This window comes from Hippocampus comes, unplaced genomic scaffold (genome assembly GCF_001891065.2).
Source record: "Hippocampus comes isolate QL1 unplaced genomic scaffold, H_comes_QL1_v1.1 scaffold156, whole genome shotgun sequence".
Lineage (NCBI taxonomy): Eukaryota > Metazoa > Chordata > Actinopteri > Syngnathiformes > Syngnathidae > Hippocampus > Hippocampus comes.
The window spans coordinates 6,663,945-6,680,013 of NW_017805744.1; the positions used below are offsets into that span (position 1 = coordinate 6,663,945).

Below are 16,069 nucleotides of genomic sequence, written 5' to 3' on the forward strand. Positions count from 1 at the left end.
TCTGGTGTGGGGTGTGTTTTTGGGGTGGGGGGTCCACAGAAAGTCTGTAATCAAACTTCTTGCAAATTAGCGCTACAAAAATACATCCTGAATAGGGCTTAGACTTCTGAAAGGCAGGAAAGTCCTCACGGACAATCAAGCACATGTGTACACAGACATGCGCAAGCAGGCTATCACTTTCTTTCATCTCATCACATTTGTCCTCTTTTGTAGCATGGTGAACTTTGACATGGTGAGAAATAACTGTGGCGTTCAAGATGTCACATGAAGCACATGAGCATAAGCCCACATGCGTTATTACGCGTCATCAAACAAATATTTTCTAAAAAGTTGTTTAGGACCACGTGGGTGTGTCATGTGCTGTATGATGTGTGTTCTTTTAATAGTAATATTTCAAGTAATACTAATACGACCACAGATTGTTGATAATACTGCAATACATCTTTATTTTAAATTATAATTATAACATAAACATCCCTCTGGAAAAGGTGTGTTTTGTGTGTGCGTCTGTGTGTGTGTGTGTGTGTGTGTGTGTGTGTGTGTGTGTGTGTGTGTGTGTGTGTGTGTGTGTGTGTGCATGCATATTTTTTCTGCTCTTCCTGTGAACCTGACAATGATCTCACAGAATCTGAAAGTGGTTCCACTGATATATGATATTGGCTAAAATTCTGAAGTCTATGTGTGCATGCGAGACAGAACGAGAGAGAGAGAGAGAGAGAGAGAGAGAGAGAGAGAGAGAGAGAGAGAGAGAGAGAGAGAGAGAGAGAGAGAGAGATCCTTGGATGCCAAATAAACACGAGTGGCTTTTTGCACCAGTCCCAGAATGATGAGGTCGTTACGCAAAAAGTTCACGATTCTAGGTGCATGGCAGGCACTCATCCATTTCATTCTGTCTCTTTTGCCTGTAAGCTCCTCCCCGTGTTTTCTGTAGCTGTGCCCCTTGTACAGTATTTGTGACTCATCCAATTTGGGCTGAACGGAACACCTGCCTCAGGAATGAATCCAGCAAACTCCCATTTATGGAGCTGCATTAGCTAGCCAGCTAGCTAGCTCGAGAAAAAAAAGCAGAAATGTTGGTGGAATTCTTTCCCATTCTTGCTTGATGTACAGTACAATTTTAGTTGGTGAACAGTTCAGGGCCGCATTTTGCACTTTATAATGCGCAACACATTGTCATTGGGAGACAGGTCTAGACTGCCGGCAGGCAAGTTTAGTACTCACACTTATTTACGATGATGCAACTATCGAATATTTTGGTATTCAAAGATCATACTGAACTTCCGCCTCACAGCACTTTCTGCTCACAAGACACCCGGGAATGCTAAAAAAAAAAAAAAAAAAAGATTCGCTTTCGGCCTCATATTAACACTATGACAGCAGAGAACAAACCCGGAGTAAATGAGGCTGTGTTTGTTGTCATGTCTTATTTAGCGGATCTGATCAATGACGCCACTGATAGATTGCACAAATTTTCACGTTGTGGTCAATCAATAATTTTGAATAAAATTACAACAATTTCGATCCACTTGATATTTTACTGATAGATAGATAGATAGATAGATAGATAGATAGATAGATAGATAGATAGATAGATAGATAGAAACATGGACATATAGAAACATGGACATAGTAGGATTAGTTGACCCTATGTTATGACGATCGATCGATAGATATGGATTTAACTTTTCGGTGTAACACTGAACATTGGTATTTAACAATTCAAGGTGACAAACGTTGTAAATCTGCAGAAAAGTGACTCTGAAAAATTCACTTTTTTTTTTTTACTTTCTCAAGCTACAGGAAATGTCACAAAATGTTGCTGTTATGCTTTACAAGCACCATGCAGGTGGTGCATTTTCACAGGGCCTTATAGGGAAGTTTGGATAAAGCATATGTGGCCCTCATCCGGTACCCATGCTTTTTTCCCCATATTGTACGTCTTTTATTCGCCATTCAAATTGAATAAAACTACATCATACAGATTTGTAAGTTTGATTGACAATGCTTTTTTTTATGACTCCCAAATATCTACTCGCAATTGCAATTTAAAAAAAAAAAATTTAATCAAGTCATTAACTCAACTCTGACATGGCTAATTTTAGGAAGTTTGACTCTTCCCTTGCTTAATCACTTTAAACTGGACAGGTCAACATATGTTTCCGATACTGATTAGCTCAAGTCTAAACTATAGCTTATCGACATATCTCAGCTTTTCGTGGTGCGCCACGTACGCTGGCAATTCACCCATTTGAGACTAATTTAGGAAGGACTTCACACAAACATCCAGAAAGCCGCTGCAACCTAATCCTGATCTGCATGCCGACATCCTGCCCTCCCGACCACCAGCCCCACTTCTCTTTCAGTGTGGGGATTATTATGTTTCCCGGAGGGGTGTCAAGCACTGAGGATAAAAAGGAAAGTAGAAGACACACGGGGCTACGCAAGAGCGAAGGTAGCTTTAGAAGCTGATACTTACGGAAAGCCTCATTTGTCACCCTTGTCTGAGAGCCATATGTGATGACCAAGACTGTGGATGTGGGGCATGGATCATGTCAGTGTGATACGGGGAGGTTTGTCTTTTAAGCAGCATCACTATTCGCCACCACATGTGCGCAAGGATCCCTTCTCAGTCTCCTGCTCCGTGCAACCGCAGCATCTCCTCCACAAAACCACATGGAGCTAATAGTGGTTCCACATGAAGAGATGTCAGCAATGTTATTTAGCTCAAAGCGGTACCGAAACAATTTGGCCCGTGCTCATATTTTAGTGTGTTCTCGTGTGTGTTCATCTGACACATGCAGGCTCACATGTCTAGCAATAAAATAGATGATGGATGTGTGCACGCGGAAAAAAATAAAAGTACACTACTGAAGTTTCGGTTGCACGTGATTAAAATGCGGTCAACTGACGTCATTTTCTATTCTTTTCCTCAAAAGTATTCAAGTGGTATATGTCAGTGAAGCACATTTTAATAATCATGTGCAATCTGTGTACGTGTCCAAATTAAGTAAAACCAATGGAACCAAAGGACTTTTATGTGTGGGTGTGGGCGTGTGTGTGGGTATTTATGTGTGTGTATATGTGTGTGTACTACAAAATACATGTGTGCATGTTTGCGTGTGTGTGTGTGTGTGTGTGTGTGCGTGTGTGTGTGTGTGTGTGTGTGTGCGTGTGTGTGTGTGTGTGTGTGTGTGTGTGTTTGCGTGGTGAGTGATGTCATGGTCAATATAATCTTTTTTCACACTTTATGCAGCCAGCTATACACTGTCAGACGTTTGTGGTTTGATGACAAAGCAGCCATGGAGTTTGTGTGTGTGCGCTAGTGTATACAAATGCCAAACCAGATGTGGATGTGAATGTCATTGTTTTTAGAGGACATTTACGACATGTCACAGGGAAATATTGGCATTCGGTACGCAATTGCAGTATGACGTCCAACGCATTGTGTGCGCAACAATGTTTATTTTGGTCTGAAAAGCATAAATTCTACCTGATATCAATTCGATAAGATGGAGAGTTTAATCTGCTCTCAATTAGTAAAAAACTTCTTCAAGCATCAAGGCATTGTCTGTGTTATGGCCCCCTGACACTCCCCTGTGTTACTCCCTTCCAGCCTTCTTCCATGTTCTCATCATTTCCACCACCTTCTTCCAGGAGTGGTTCTAGGCAGTTTTATTTGGGGTCGCAAAGGGGTGGCAGGAGGTTCAGTTGGGAGGGCGAAGGTTATAACGCTCCACATTCAGGTTTGATTTTCTGCATTCCCTGGCAATTTTTTTGCATGTCACATGAATAAGGTGGCTTAATGTTAAGCATTAATCCAGTCTGTGTAGACTATGCAATAACAAGATTTTTTTTCATAAATATTGAGTCTGCTAATTTAGAAGCGTTGTGCGCAACCATTTTCATCGCACGAGGCACTCCAACTCAGACCACAGGATAGGGGGCCAGGATAATCTTAAAACATCCAATAATCAGCCCTTCATTCATTTTGTCAGGCAGGGAGCGTCTGGCTCAAAATCAGTCAAATCATCTTAATGTGTGGAGGCTGTTTACGGTATTACTGTTAATGTTGGCTCTTTGTTTCGCGGTGTGGATGTGTGTGTGTGTGGATGTGTCCATGCATGCATGTGTGGGCAAGTTTTCAGATCAAACACAGCGTAAGACGAGCCCATAAACAAGCCTTCGGGACCATTTAGGATTAGTGGAGAGCGTGGTGGGGGCTAAGAGCAGAGGGACTTGGGTACAGAAATCAGCTGCTCTGTTTATGTACCTTTCAGTGGTGATTACCGGTCCAATCTGTCTGTTGAATGGAGGAAATATCATAGCCTGGTGGCATGCATGCGTTTGTGGGATCGAGAGATTCTTATGGTTGCTTTATACGTATAAGAACTGGAAAGATGCCACAATTTTGCATGGAAGTAGAGCAGTCGGTGCAGCCGTAAGTGTTTATTTATTCATAGTAGAAGCACAACTAAGCCAAGAGAGTGAAAGCAAAGGACCACCTCAGACCAGGGGATTGAGGATATGTGTCAGATTTACTGTAGTGCCATGACTCCAGCCAGTGGTTCCACACAGTGCAGTGAAAGCTGTTTCTTTGGGCAGCAAGCACACTGAGAAGTCGTGGCCAGCCTGTGGGAGACAGCACTTTTGCCGGGTCAATTTACAGAGTGGTGTATTCATAGTGATGAATGGGCAGTATTATTCTCACTGAGTGGTTGTTTAAATTCATTACAGTGCTCGATTAACTTTTTTTTTTCGTTGTGTGCATTTCTGCTTTAGGGAAACAGAATGTGTAATTAGCAGTTGTAGGTTCAACAGCGTGTCATGTAAGGATGCTGTGTCAGACTTAATGGTTTTCAAAATCTGTGTATCTACAGTATGAGTTTCTAAAAGAAGTGACTTTTTGTAATTTATTTTTTGTTTCAGTCGCTGCAATGGCAAATCATGGGAGTCCGAACTTCTGTGTGGAATTATTGGGGAAAAAAACGAGCGTTTTGATGGTTTTGGAAAGTAAATACTCAAATGAAAAAAAAACCCCACTACATGCGGCAATTTTCTCATTTTTATATGAAAAATATGTTATGACGCAAAAATAATTAGACACGTATACAGTACATGAAGGCTAACGTCGTCGTTTCAGATGTCAAAAAGTGTTTGCGGCTCCCAGTGTTGTCTTTTCCGTGGGAACCGGGTCGAAACCGCTCTGAGTGTAAAAGGTTGCCGACCCCCGGTCAAACCAGTGCGACAAATGAACAGAGATTGAATGTTTCAAATGTGATATGAGCCTTCCTTATTGAGAATCACTGCGAGGGCAGGGCTGCCTTTTTTTCTTTTTTTTGGGGGGGGGGGGGTAAACGTTTTTACTGGAAGCCACGTGATGGCGCCAAATGCAACATCCCACAATTAAAACCCTATTACTGTAATACTACATAAAACACAACGGACGAGGCAAATGCTAACAGTTTGCTGGTTCGACGACCAATATCACGAAATTGTTGAAATTAGCAGCACACTGCTTGTATGTATGTTTGCATTGTGAAATTAAAAGGAATCGTTTTAGGTGCCATTTTTAATCCCAGACGGCCGCGGCCACCGGAAGTGCTCGATAAATCCAGCCTCAGCCTGAGCCTGCAAAGTGCGTCACTGAGCTGAGCTGTTGAGAATTAACACTCCAGTTCAACCGTTCGGCACAGGCGCGCAACACCCATTTCTTTCTTCTTTTTGGAATACAACGTCCTTGTGGCGCGATGGTAAAGATCGCTTTCAACCCGGCTCTGGCGCAGAAAGCTCTCGTCAAGGAGCCTATTGTGAAGGTGAGCGATAGTACGTGCGTAGTAAATAAACTGTTAGCAGGCCTGCGCCGACCGCTGTACGCACTCGGCCCGTTGCCTTTCCAGCCTTTGCAAACGTTCGTGGCGTTACAACCGCAAACAAGTATTTGCACTCAGCACATTTCGTCCTTGACGATTAGAAGGCAACGTTTTCGTGCATGCGTGCCTACTTGCACAACGAATAACATGCGTGCCTCATTTCCGTGTGTGTAGGACCCCGAGCTCGCCGCTGCTCCGGTGGGCATCGCAGGCTCCACAGGTCGTTGTTTGGTCACGCTGCTGGGTATCGCCTTCATCCTAAGTGGACTCATCGTCGGGGGAGCATGTCTCTATCGCTATTTTACTCCGAAGGTATCTCTATCATTGCATTTATCTGTCTGTCTATCCGTCTCTCTGTTGTTACTGTGCGGTGGTCGTATGTGTGTAATACAGAAACGGTGCTGCGCCACATTAGTGTTGTTTGGTCTGCCGTCATATTTTTCAAATGTTAGATGTGTGCCGAGACTCACGACTGGGAAACAGACGTACACGAATAAGCTTTGCTCGGTTTAATGCCATTATATGTGCTTTGGCTCCCCCTCGTGGCTAATTACGAAAGAGCACAGTATTACGGCCACAGTGGAAAAAAATACATATTATGAGATTAAAGTTCCAATTTTAGTCGAATAAAGTTAGATATTTTCATTTAGAAACTCATACTGTAGATACACACACAGGTCACCTGGATTTACTTCACCCCAGTTTCGAAATAAGAGTGTCCCTATCGAATTCCTCTTCATCTGCATTTCATCAGTGACATTTACAGACTCTGCGGTTCAGGGGTTGTATGTCTTCAGACTTTTTGAGGTCAGCACGATTGTGATGAAAGTGGAGTTTGACATTTGACAAGTTACTGACGATTTTCAGTGCGGTTAGCATCATTTTGAAAAACTCCAGGAGAAGAGAATGCTTTGCACTGCAGTCATCTATATTCAGTGACAATGGACACCTCCAAATACAAATGTATCCAGAACATACACTTTAGAACACAAGAGGTCAGCCACTGTTGCCTGACAATCTTCCCTGCCAGAAAAAAAAAATCTTGCTTGAGTCTGCCCTTTCTTGCCCTTCATTGGTTCTCCCTCACTTGCGAAAGATGAACATTTGTAAATATATATACACATATATATATATATATATATATATATATATATATACACGCACACACGCACACACATACAAATTCACATAAAGACCTCTCACGCAAAGTAAGAAAAAAAAGAAATTCAGGCGACAGACTAATTTCTTTCAGCGCAATCACCCGCTGCTGTTGCTGACGTGAACGGCAAAAATGTGAGTCGCAACGAGTTGATGACACTCTTTTCAACGTTAGCGTGGAGCAGTTAAGTGGACAAAAGACTGTACAAGTCTGTACAAGCCCTCCCTCAGATACTTTGTGAAGATCTTAATCTGCATCCCCTAGTTAAGCTGAACATCTTTTGTGCATCTTAGAGTTAAATTTTGCGCTTGCCTGTGTCGTTCCAGAGGCTGTATCACGGTACCATGCAGTTCAGTGACATGTCAACTGTTGGCGATGCAGAGAGACAGCCTTACTATCTCCCACGGGTGGAGGAAGAGGTAGAAATTACTGACAGCATGGCTGTCATCAGCGTCCCACCTCCCCGTTTCAGGCCCGGAGAACCCGCTTACATCCTCCATGACTTCAACAGGGTGAGCGAGGGGTACAACTCATGCACGGAAGGGCTGTGGATGCATTTTGCAATCTGTTCTGATGTATGTATGTGTGTGTGTTGGTGTGAGCAGAAGCTCACTGCATATTTGGATTTGACTCTGAGGACGTGCTTTGTGATTCCGCTTAACACGTCGGTGGTGCTGCCTCCTCAAGACCTCATTGACCTCTTCTCACAGCTGATGGTGAGTCTCATGGCGAACAAATGGCAGTCAAGTGCACTGACTGCGGCACAGTTTAAAAAAAAAGGTAGGATAATCCAGGGATTTAGAATAAGCATTAGATTGTCTGGCCACTTAAAAAAGGCAAATGGTGTGCTGATGTGTGCGCACTTTGTAGGCTTGAATGTGTTATATTTTTTCTTTTGTTTGTTTTTTACTTTACTGGATTTATTAATTCCAGAACACGAGTGCATATTACAGGTCAAAGCTTAATTTGCAACATGCTCATATAAGTACTGTACATCTCAAACATTGCCAAAAATATATTTGACTCATTCAATCATATGTATCTCCAAAACTACACTTTAACAATATGTCCACTAGTAGACCCAATTTCTATGCATTCATGAGGAAATCGAGATCCAAGATATCAAGTGGAATAAATTGTAATTGTCACATAATTTCTAGTGTTAAAAAAAAAAAAAAGTGGTGTGCTCTATAAATTCAGATTGTGTGGTATGTATGAGAAATTAATCCAAATTCCTGTGATTGTGTCTCAGTCTGGCTCGTACCGCAGCTACCTGGTGCAAGAGGACCTTGTGGTGACCGAGCGCATTGATGACATCAAGCCTCTTGGCTTCTACATCCGCAGACTGTGCGCTGGCAAAGAAACCTACAGAATGGAGCGCCGAGCCAGCCTACCAGGTCTGCCCCTAACCATTTCTTTTGACATTAAGAAAGTCTATTTTTTTAACAAGGTTACTTCGCTTTTTATTTTTTTCATTCCCACCAGTTTGCCATTTATTCGTGCTCCTTTGTCAGTTGTGGGAGAGTCATATAGTATTGATGTTTCTCTTCATCAGCTCCAGAGGTGGGGCAAACTAAATAACCAAGCAAACTACCCGTATTTTCCACACGATAAGGCGCTCCGGAGTATAAGGCGCACCCTCAACGAATGGCCTATTTTAAAACTGTTTTCATATATGAGGTGCACGGCTTTATGAGGCGCATAGAAGAGAAGCTACAATAGTAGCTGCGGTTGCGTTAGGCATCCACTAGAGGAAGCTACGCTAAAGGGAATACAATACAATACAATACACCTTTATTTTTAAAGAGCCTTCACAACACCTGCAGCTGTAATAAGGCGCTTGATTGAATATTTAAAATACTATGTCCAAAAATCTGAATATTGATTCGTATATAAGGCAAATCATATTATAAGGCGCAGTGTCGGCTTTTGAGAAAATTGAATGCTCTTAGCTGCACCTTATAATGTGGAAAATACGGTGATTGTGTTAAACCTGAACCAGGTGCTTTGTCTGTTACTATGCAATCACTGACCACTAACCTCATTCTAGTATGTTAGATATCGGCATCATTTTTGTACGCTTTTCACAAATGTGTTCGTAACATTGAGGAAGGAGGATTTTGCAGTCGGTCAGCTTGTCTAAACCTGTCACTCTGAAGGTGACACAAAAGAAGAGATTAACTTCTTTGTGTCTGCCAGATGGAGGCATCCAGAAGCGCTCAGCAGAGGAGTGCCTCACCTTCCATCACTTTGAAAACAAGTTTGTAACGGAGACTCGGATCTGCAAGGCTTGATGGGAGCGTGGTCCGAATGCGATGGCGGTAGCCCGAGCAACGGAGGCAGAGAGGAGTTGGTCGGAGTAGGAGGCAGAGGAAGCCAAGTTCAACTGAAAAGTTACAGTCGTTATTTCAGTGCAGCTCCAGATTTTGGTTTGCATTCCCCGCTTTAACCCTCAGTGATGTGTTTTAGTCTCCTCTGCTACAGTCCCTTAAACCTTTTATTGGTCTTATCTTTCAGCTATTAGCCTGCAGTGTTGTGCTACAAAAAAAACTGCATCATCCAGTTCACTGAAGATTTACAAAACCTTTGATTCCTCTTTTTAGTGTCTGTAGCTGTCTCCAACCTCCTTGTTAGGCTTCTCATTTTCAACATCTGCATCACAGCATACAAGTACGTGCTGGCCTGCAGCTCCACTGTCGCACACGTTCAGAAAGAGTCGTAGAACAGCTTTTGTCTACTCATGAGATGTACAGTATACTGTTGTGGGTTATGTTATGTGGTAGTATGATAGCACCCATCACCTTGGAAATGCTGCAGTGTCGGCCGTCTTTACTTAGAAGCACAAACCCCGAAGCCACTTCCCTAAAGTCTCTGTTGTCCTGCGTAATATAATGTTTATTTAATGATAACGTACCTGAGAACAGTGTCGCTCTGTATGTGACCAAGTGTGTTTAACTTCATTTGTGTTTAAAGTCCTTAACATTCAAGCATATAGTTTATGGTGATAATTTCAGTTCTTATTTGTGTTGTAAAATGATGGGAAAAAAATAGAATTGTGTTCATTTTTTCCGAAAATATTATTTGTTTAGAATTTTTCACAAATATATTGTTTTTAAAGACAAATACAGACTGCTTATTACTGTTGCCCTGGACTGTGAGAGTAAGAGGTCCTGGCTATTTTCAATCAGTGGTGTCCTTCTATGATGCCTGTCCAGAAAGACAATCAAACATGAAATGTGCTTGGAAACGTTTGCCCATGTTTTTAACGCAATACATGAATATTAGATCCACATGTACAGCCATTGAACTATCTCAATTTGTTTGGTGATTAAAGATGAATTTAACATTCATTTCATGTGTTTTATTGTCATCGTTGTGCGAATTAAAGAAGCGTTGTGTGTTCATTTTATATTGCATTTATAAGAAAAGCCAGTTTAGGGTGCATGCATCTATTTCCTGATAGCCTCCTTCAAAATTACGACGGATCTCTCGTCACCACAAATAGGCAAGTTTAAAAAGAAATACACTCATCTCCATTCTAAAAAGTGTCAAGACATGTTTCACATTTGATTTTGGATGTAAATTACATATACCTTCTTCAAAGTGCAAACATCACGGGGCTTTACTGCTCCTTCAACAAAAAGTCATTGACACCAAGTCCATCCCTTGAGAGATTCACCTGCTTGAAATCACACTTCTGGCTTGCTCAGTCGCCTCCAGAACTCATTTGTTGTGAAGTAATACATAATGGGATCCAGGCTGCAGTTTAGGCTCGCCAAGCAGAGTGCCACAGGGTGACATATCAGGATCAGGGCCCGAAGAGTGCAGCTGCTCAACGTGTTGGCCTTCGCCAAGAAGTCCAGCGGCATAGTGATGTGATAAGGCACAAAGCACACCAAGAAGACCGCGGTGCAACTTAGCACCATCCTCAAAGCCCTCCGCTTCTCCCCCTGGTCCGGAATGGCCCCGGATGTCTTCATCCGAAGGCTCCCGGCGGTCAGGCAGGTGCAGGCTAGCACCAGGGTGAAGGGGATGATGAAACCGAGGAGTTCGGCGATGATTAAGATAAGCCAGGCTGCTGAAGCAGTGACCATCTGCATGGGCAGCTCTGAGAAACACACCGTGTCGGTTTGAGGACGGGTGGGGCTGAGCCCTGAGGCTACGAGGTCCTCATCGAAGTCCGGGTTTCTTAGCAGAGGGAAGGCCAGGCAGCCCAGGCAGACCAAGAGCCACCCCAGGGTGCACACAACCGCGTCCACCTTTTTCCTGGAGGCGTTGTATCTCAGTGGTCGTATAATGAGTTCGCAACGGCGCACGCTCACACACACCAGGAAGTAGATGGAAGCGTACATGTTGACGTACTTCAGATAGAAACATATCATACAGAGAGCATTACCAAAGGGCCAGCTGTTGTTCAGGTAATAGTAGATCCTCAGAGGCAGGGAAAGAACCTGGAAATAAGGGTAGGAGAGGTCAGAATAATCATGGATCATATGTAAGAGAGAGAAAATGCAGAGATGATTGCTGGATGAAGCTCAAAAATGGCCTATCGTTGTTGTTCATGATTATAATTTTGGGATATTACTTTTTAGAAGACTATGTGTTCATTTGTGACAGAACCCACACTTAAAGACTGCTGCGATCATCTCAACGTGGAGCACCTCACAGTTTAATCCTGGAGAACCCACGGGGTCTAATTTGGCCCTGATAAATTCTGCTACTCAAATGCTACCTTTAAATCCCAAGGGGTCAAATTTGTCCCTAATCCTAAATTAGGATTAAAGCATTAAATATTTGAAAATACATATATTTTGGTGTTCAGTGAACAGATAGCAATCAGTTAATGTATAATTCATCATTTTCCAAAGAAGAAAAGGGTTCTTGGGTTCTCCAGGGTTAAAATTACGTCCCACCATCAATCTCAAAACAAAGTAGCGGATGAAATTAAATTATTTAATGTATATTACAATTTGTTGAGTCACTGCAGTGCTTTGGCACGCGCAAGGAATGTCATTTCTAATTAATTTTTAAAAATCGATAGATTGAGAAGAAGAAAGAGAAATTATTATATGTGAAAAGAACTGTACCTGCATCAGGTCAGCCACAGCCAGATTCATCATGAACACTACCGCCTTCTTAGTTTCTCTAATGTAAACCCTGAACACCCATAATGCCAGTATGTTCCCCAGCAAGCCTGGCACAAGGATGACACTGTACACCACTGCATACACACGGTGCTGATACATCTGCAGCTCCACAACGTTTTGGCAACTGCTATTCATTGTTCTTCTTCTTCTTATCTTATTCCCTGCGGTGCCAATACGGCATGGTGGATCAATTCTGAGCTTGTGTCAGGCACGTTGGCCGTCGTCCAGTAATAGGTGGGTCCATGGCAGCCATCATTTTGAGGAGAAACTCAGACTTGTAGTCATCAATCCAGTCCTCAGAAGTATCACAGAAAAAAAAATAGCTTCTTAGTTCAATGAAACAAAAAAGTCAGCATTCTAACAGCAATCCTGGGCAGTCCTGGTAGGGGAAAAAAGGGTGAATCAACTTCAGTTTGGTTTAACGATGTGATGATTGACGAAAGCAAATTTCTACCCTGGAGTCCTTCCACACCATTGAGGCAAAACATCTCCATCAGCATCATGCATCTGTATGTTTGTGATCACGTACTTACATCCGAAAGCTTGAAAGCATGTTGCGTGCATCTGTCGGTCAACCTACTGCTAGTGTGTGTTGCACTGAAGACACCCTGTTGATGCAAAAAGAAACTGACTTCATCACAGCAAACACAAAAGTACATTCACACCCATCTCAGTCTGTGTGCAAAACACATCTGATAACAGCATTTGCGGTGGTTATTTACAACGTGTGCAAAGCCACAGAAATTTCGACTCTGCACCCGACAACAAAATGCATGTCCACATGCAAGCCTGTGAGAGCCATCTCAGGAAAAAAAAACATGAGTGAAACCAGCAGAGAAGGCAAATGTATTCAGATGTGTGGTTTGAGTGGCAAGAGTGTCATATGAGAAACCCTTTGCATCAAAAACTTGCACATACACTTTATGAGTCATGTCACACTGTACGGGGCTACGACGGGTCAAGACAACTCAAAATTGTCTACGAGACACTACTTTTGTCTGCGAAACGTCTGTCGGCTTAAAATTGGGCTACATTCGTGTCATCTGACGTCGGCTTAAGATCTTGCTGTTGGAGCTACACACATGCAATTCTGAATTCAACCTCCCAACTGAGTCAGTAATTTCCCAAAGGGAAGAATAAAGGGCGGCCCGGTTGTCGAGTGGTTAGCACGTCGACCTCACAGTGCAGAGGTGGTGGGTTCAATCCCGGCTCCGGTGTTCCTGTGTGGAGTTTGCATGTTCTCCCCGGGCCTCCGTGAGTTTTCTCCGGGTACTCCGGTTTCCTCCCACATTCCAAAAACATGCATGGCAGGCTGTTTGAACACTCTAAATTGTCCCTAGGCGTGAGTGTGAGCGCCGATGGTTGTTCGCCTCTGTGTGCCCTGCGATTGGCTGGCAACCAGTTCAGGGTGTCCCCCGCTGACTGCCCAAAGACAGCTTGAATCATCTCCGGCACGCCCCGCGACCATTGTGAGGATAAGCGAATCAGAAAATGGATGGGAAGAATAAATGTACACAACACTCATGTCCTTCCATGTATACTCGACTATGTGGGCATGTACAAATAGAGACATGGTGACATCACTGTGACATTCAGAGCAAGTGTGGGAAAAAAATACACGTGCACATGCATGAACGCATGTGCCCGCACACACATAGCCACTCTACATAACTGACATTCCTCACATTGGAGAAACAAAGCTTTCATCATGAGACCTTTGCGCCAAACGGCAAGCATCCAGTTGTTGTCAACTCCAAATGTCTTTTCTTCAGGAAGAGTTTACGTATTAAAACATTTACAACACCTCACCTCGATCTGTCTTCCATTTTGACGGCCTGTAGCATCACGAGGAGAGGAAGCAGAAGGTCTTAACCATCAGTCATCCCATCCCATCCACTCACTTTCCATCTTTGGTTCTATTCTTCATGCTTTTTTCTGAAGCTTGTTTTTGTTAAGATATCACAATTTCCTGTTGCTATGATCAAACAATGTCCTCTTTATGTCTCAGTGCCTTTGTCTCACTTGTCTGCCTGCCCCAGAAGCTTTTTCGGCCCACACAGAGCTTCCTGTGAGTGAGAGGAGGGGGTGTGGTTTACAAGAATTTGTAACACATTGTTCAAGGGTACGTTTTAAAAAATACACTAGAATAGATTTTCAACTGTCAAACTCGGAGAAATGAAAATCGAAAATGAACGGACATTTTCTGGTCACAATTCCGCCATTCTTTCAGTTTTTTGTTTTGAAATAGAAATCATCTCACAATAAAGTGCTGGAAAATAATTGAAGAAGGGCCATTTCTGATGCAATCACAAATGCATGCACCATGTGTTGCAACTGAGAGTATTCAATTGGTCCCAGTCTTTAACTTGAGTGAGACAGTGAGTGCTGAAAGCGGTTATCAGAAAAAGGCGGTTTATGGGTTTGAGCAGCTGCTGCCAACTTACATTCGTGTCATCTGACGTCGGCTTAAGATCTTGCTGTTGGAGCTACACACATGCAATTCTGAATTCAACCTCCCAACTGAGTCAGTAATTTCCCAAAGGGAAGAATAAAGGGCGGCCCGGTTGTCGAGTGGTTAGCACGTCGACCTCACAGTGCAGAGGTGGTGGGTTCAATCCCGGCTCCGGTGTTCCTGTGTGGAGTTTGCATGTTCTCCCCGGGCCTCCGTGAGTTTTCTCCGGGTACTCCGGTTTCCTCCCACATTCCAAAAACATGCATGGCAGGCTGTTTGAACACTCTAAATTGTCCCTAGGCGTGAGTGTGAGCGCCGATGGTTGTTCGCCTCTGTGTGCCCTGCGATTGGCTGGCAACCAGTTCAGGGTGTCCCCCGCTGACTGCCCAAAGACAGCTTGAATCATCTCCGGCACGCCCCGCGACCATTGTGAGGATAAGCGAATCAGAAAATGGATGGGAAGAATAAATGTACACAACACTCATGTCCTTCCATGTATACTCGACTATGTGGGCATGTACAAATAGAGACATGGTGACATCACTGTGACATTCAGAGCAAGTGTGGGAAAAAAATACACGTGCACATGCATGAACGCATGTGCCCGCACACACATAGCCACTCTACATAACTGACATTCCTCACATTGGAGAAACAAAGCTTTCATCATGAGACCTTTGCGCCAAACGGCAAGCATCCAGTTGTTGTCAACTCCAAATGTCTTTTCTTCAGGAAGAGTTTACGTATTAAAACATTTACAACACCTCACCTCGATCTGTCTTCCATTTTGACGGCCTGTAGCATCACGAGGAGAGGAAGCAGAAGGTCTTAACCATCAGTCATCCCATCCCATCCACTCACTTTCCATCTTTGGTTCTATTCTTCATGCTTTTTTCTGAAGCTTGTTTTTGTTAAGATATCACAATTTCCTGTTGCTATGATCAAACAATGTCCTCTTTATGTCTCAGTGCCTTTGTCTCACTTGTCTGCCTGCCCCAGAAGCTTTTTCGGCCCACACAGAGCTTCCTGTGAGTGAGAGGAGGGGGTGTGGTTTACAAGAATTTGTAACACATTGTTCAAGGGTACGTTTTAAAAAATACACTAGAATAGATTTTCAACTGTCAAACTCGGAGAAATGAAAATCGAAAATGAACGGACATTTTCTGGTCACAATTCCGCCATTCTTTCAGTTTTTTGTTTTGAAATAGAAATCATCTCACAATAAAGTGCTGGAAAATAATTGAAGAAGGGCCATTTCTGATGCAATCACAAATGCATGCACCATGTGTTGCAACTGAGAGTATTCAATTGGTCCCAGTCTTTAACTTGAGTGAGACAGTGAGTGCTGAAAGCGGTTATCAGAAAAAGGCGGTTTATGGGTTTGAGCAGCTGCTGCCAACTGTCACCAACTTGCATGATAACAGGAAGTAAACAGTTTAGA

At 43.1% G+C, this 16,069-nt stretch overlaps 2 protein-coding genes across 6 annotated transcripts; one reads left to right on the forward strand and one right to left on the reverse strand.

The window, feature by feature from the left end:
* Nucleotides 1–5,600: 5,600 nt before the first annotated feature.
* LOC109524406 (integral membrane protein 2A) lies at nucleotides 5,601–9,570 on the forward strand. The gene is made up of 6 exons (XM_019884271.1): nucleotides 5,601–5,813; nucleotides 6,045–6,182; nucleotides 7,356–7,541; nucleotides 7,635–7,745; nucleotides 8,282–8,426; nucleotides 9,229–9,570. The coding sequence occupies exons 1-6, from the start codon at nucleotides 5,748–5,750 to the stop codon at nucleotides 9,321–9,323; spliced, it is 741 nt and encodes a 246-aa protein (XP_019739830.1). The 5' UTR covers nucleotides 5,601–5,747; the 3' UTR covers nucleotides 9,324–9,570.
* Nucleotides 9,571–10,331: 761 nt separating this feature from the next.
* On the reverse strand, nucleotides 10,332–15,672 carry gpr174 (G protein-coupled receptor 174). 5 transcript variants are annotated; one of them, XM_019884268.1, is made up of 4 exons: nucleotides 15,398–15,672; nucleotides 12,710–12,784; nucleotides 12,117–12,555; nucleotides 10,332–11,480 (listed from the first exon to the last, which is right to left on the reverse strand). In XM_019884268.1, exons 3-4 carry the CDS (start codon nucleotides 12,309–12,311, stop codon nucleotides 10,719–10,721), a joined length of 957 nt encoding a protein of 318 aa, XP_019739827.1. In that variant the 5' UTR covers nucleotides 12,312–12,555; nucleotides 12,710–12,784; nucleotides 15,398–15,672; the 3' UTR covers nucleotides 10,332–10,718. The 5 variants fall into 5 exon arrangements, with proteins under 5 accessions (XP_019739827.1, XP_019739825.1, XP_019739826.1 ...); XM_019884266.1 differs by lacking the exon at nucleotides 15,398–15,672 and adding an exon at nucleotides 13,986–14,260; XM_019884267.1 differs by lacking the exon at nucleotides 15,398–15,672 and adding an exon at nucleotides 13,986–14,260 and having other exon boundaries at nucleotides 12,706–12,784.
* Nucleotides 15,673–16,069: the final 397 nt, after the last annotated feature.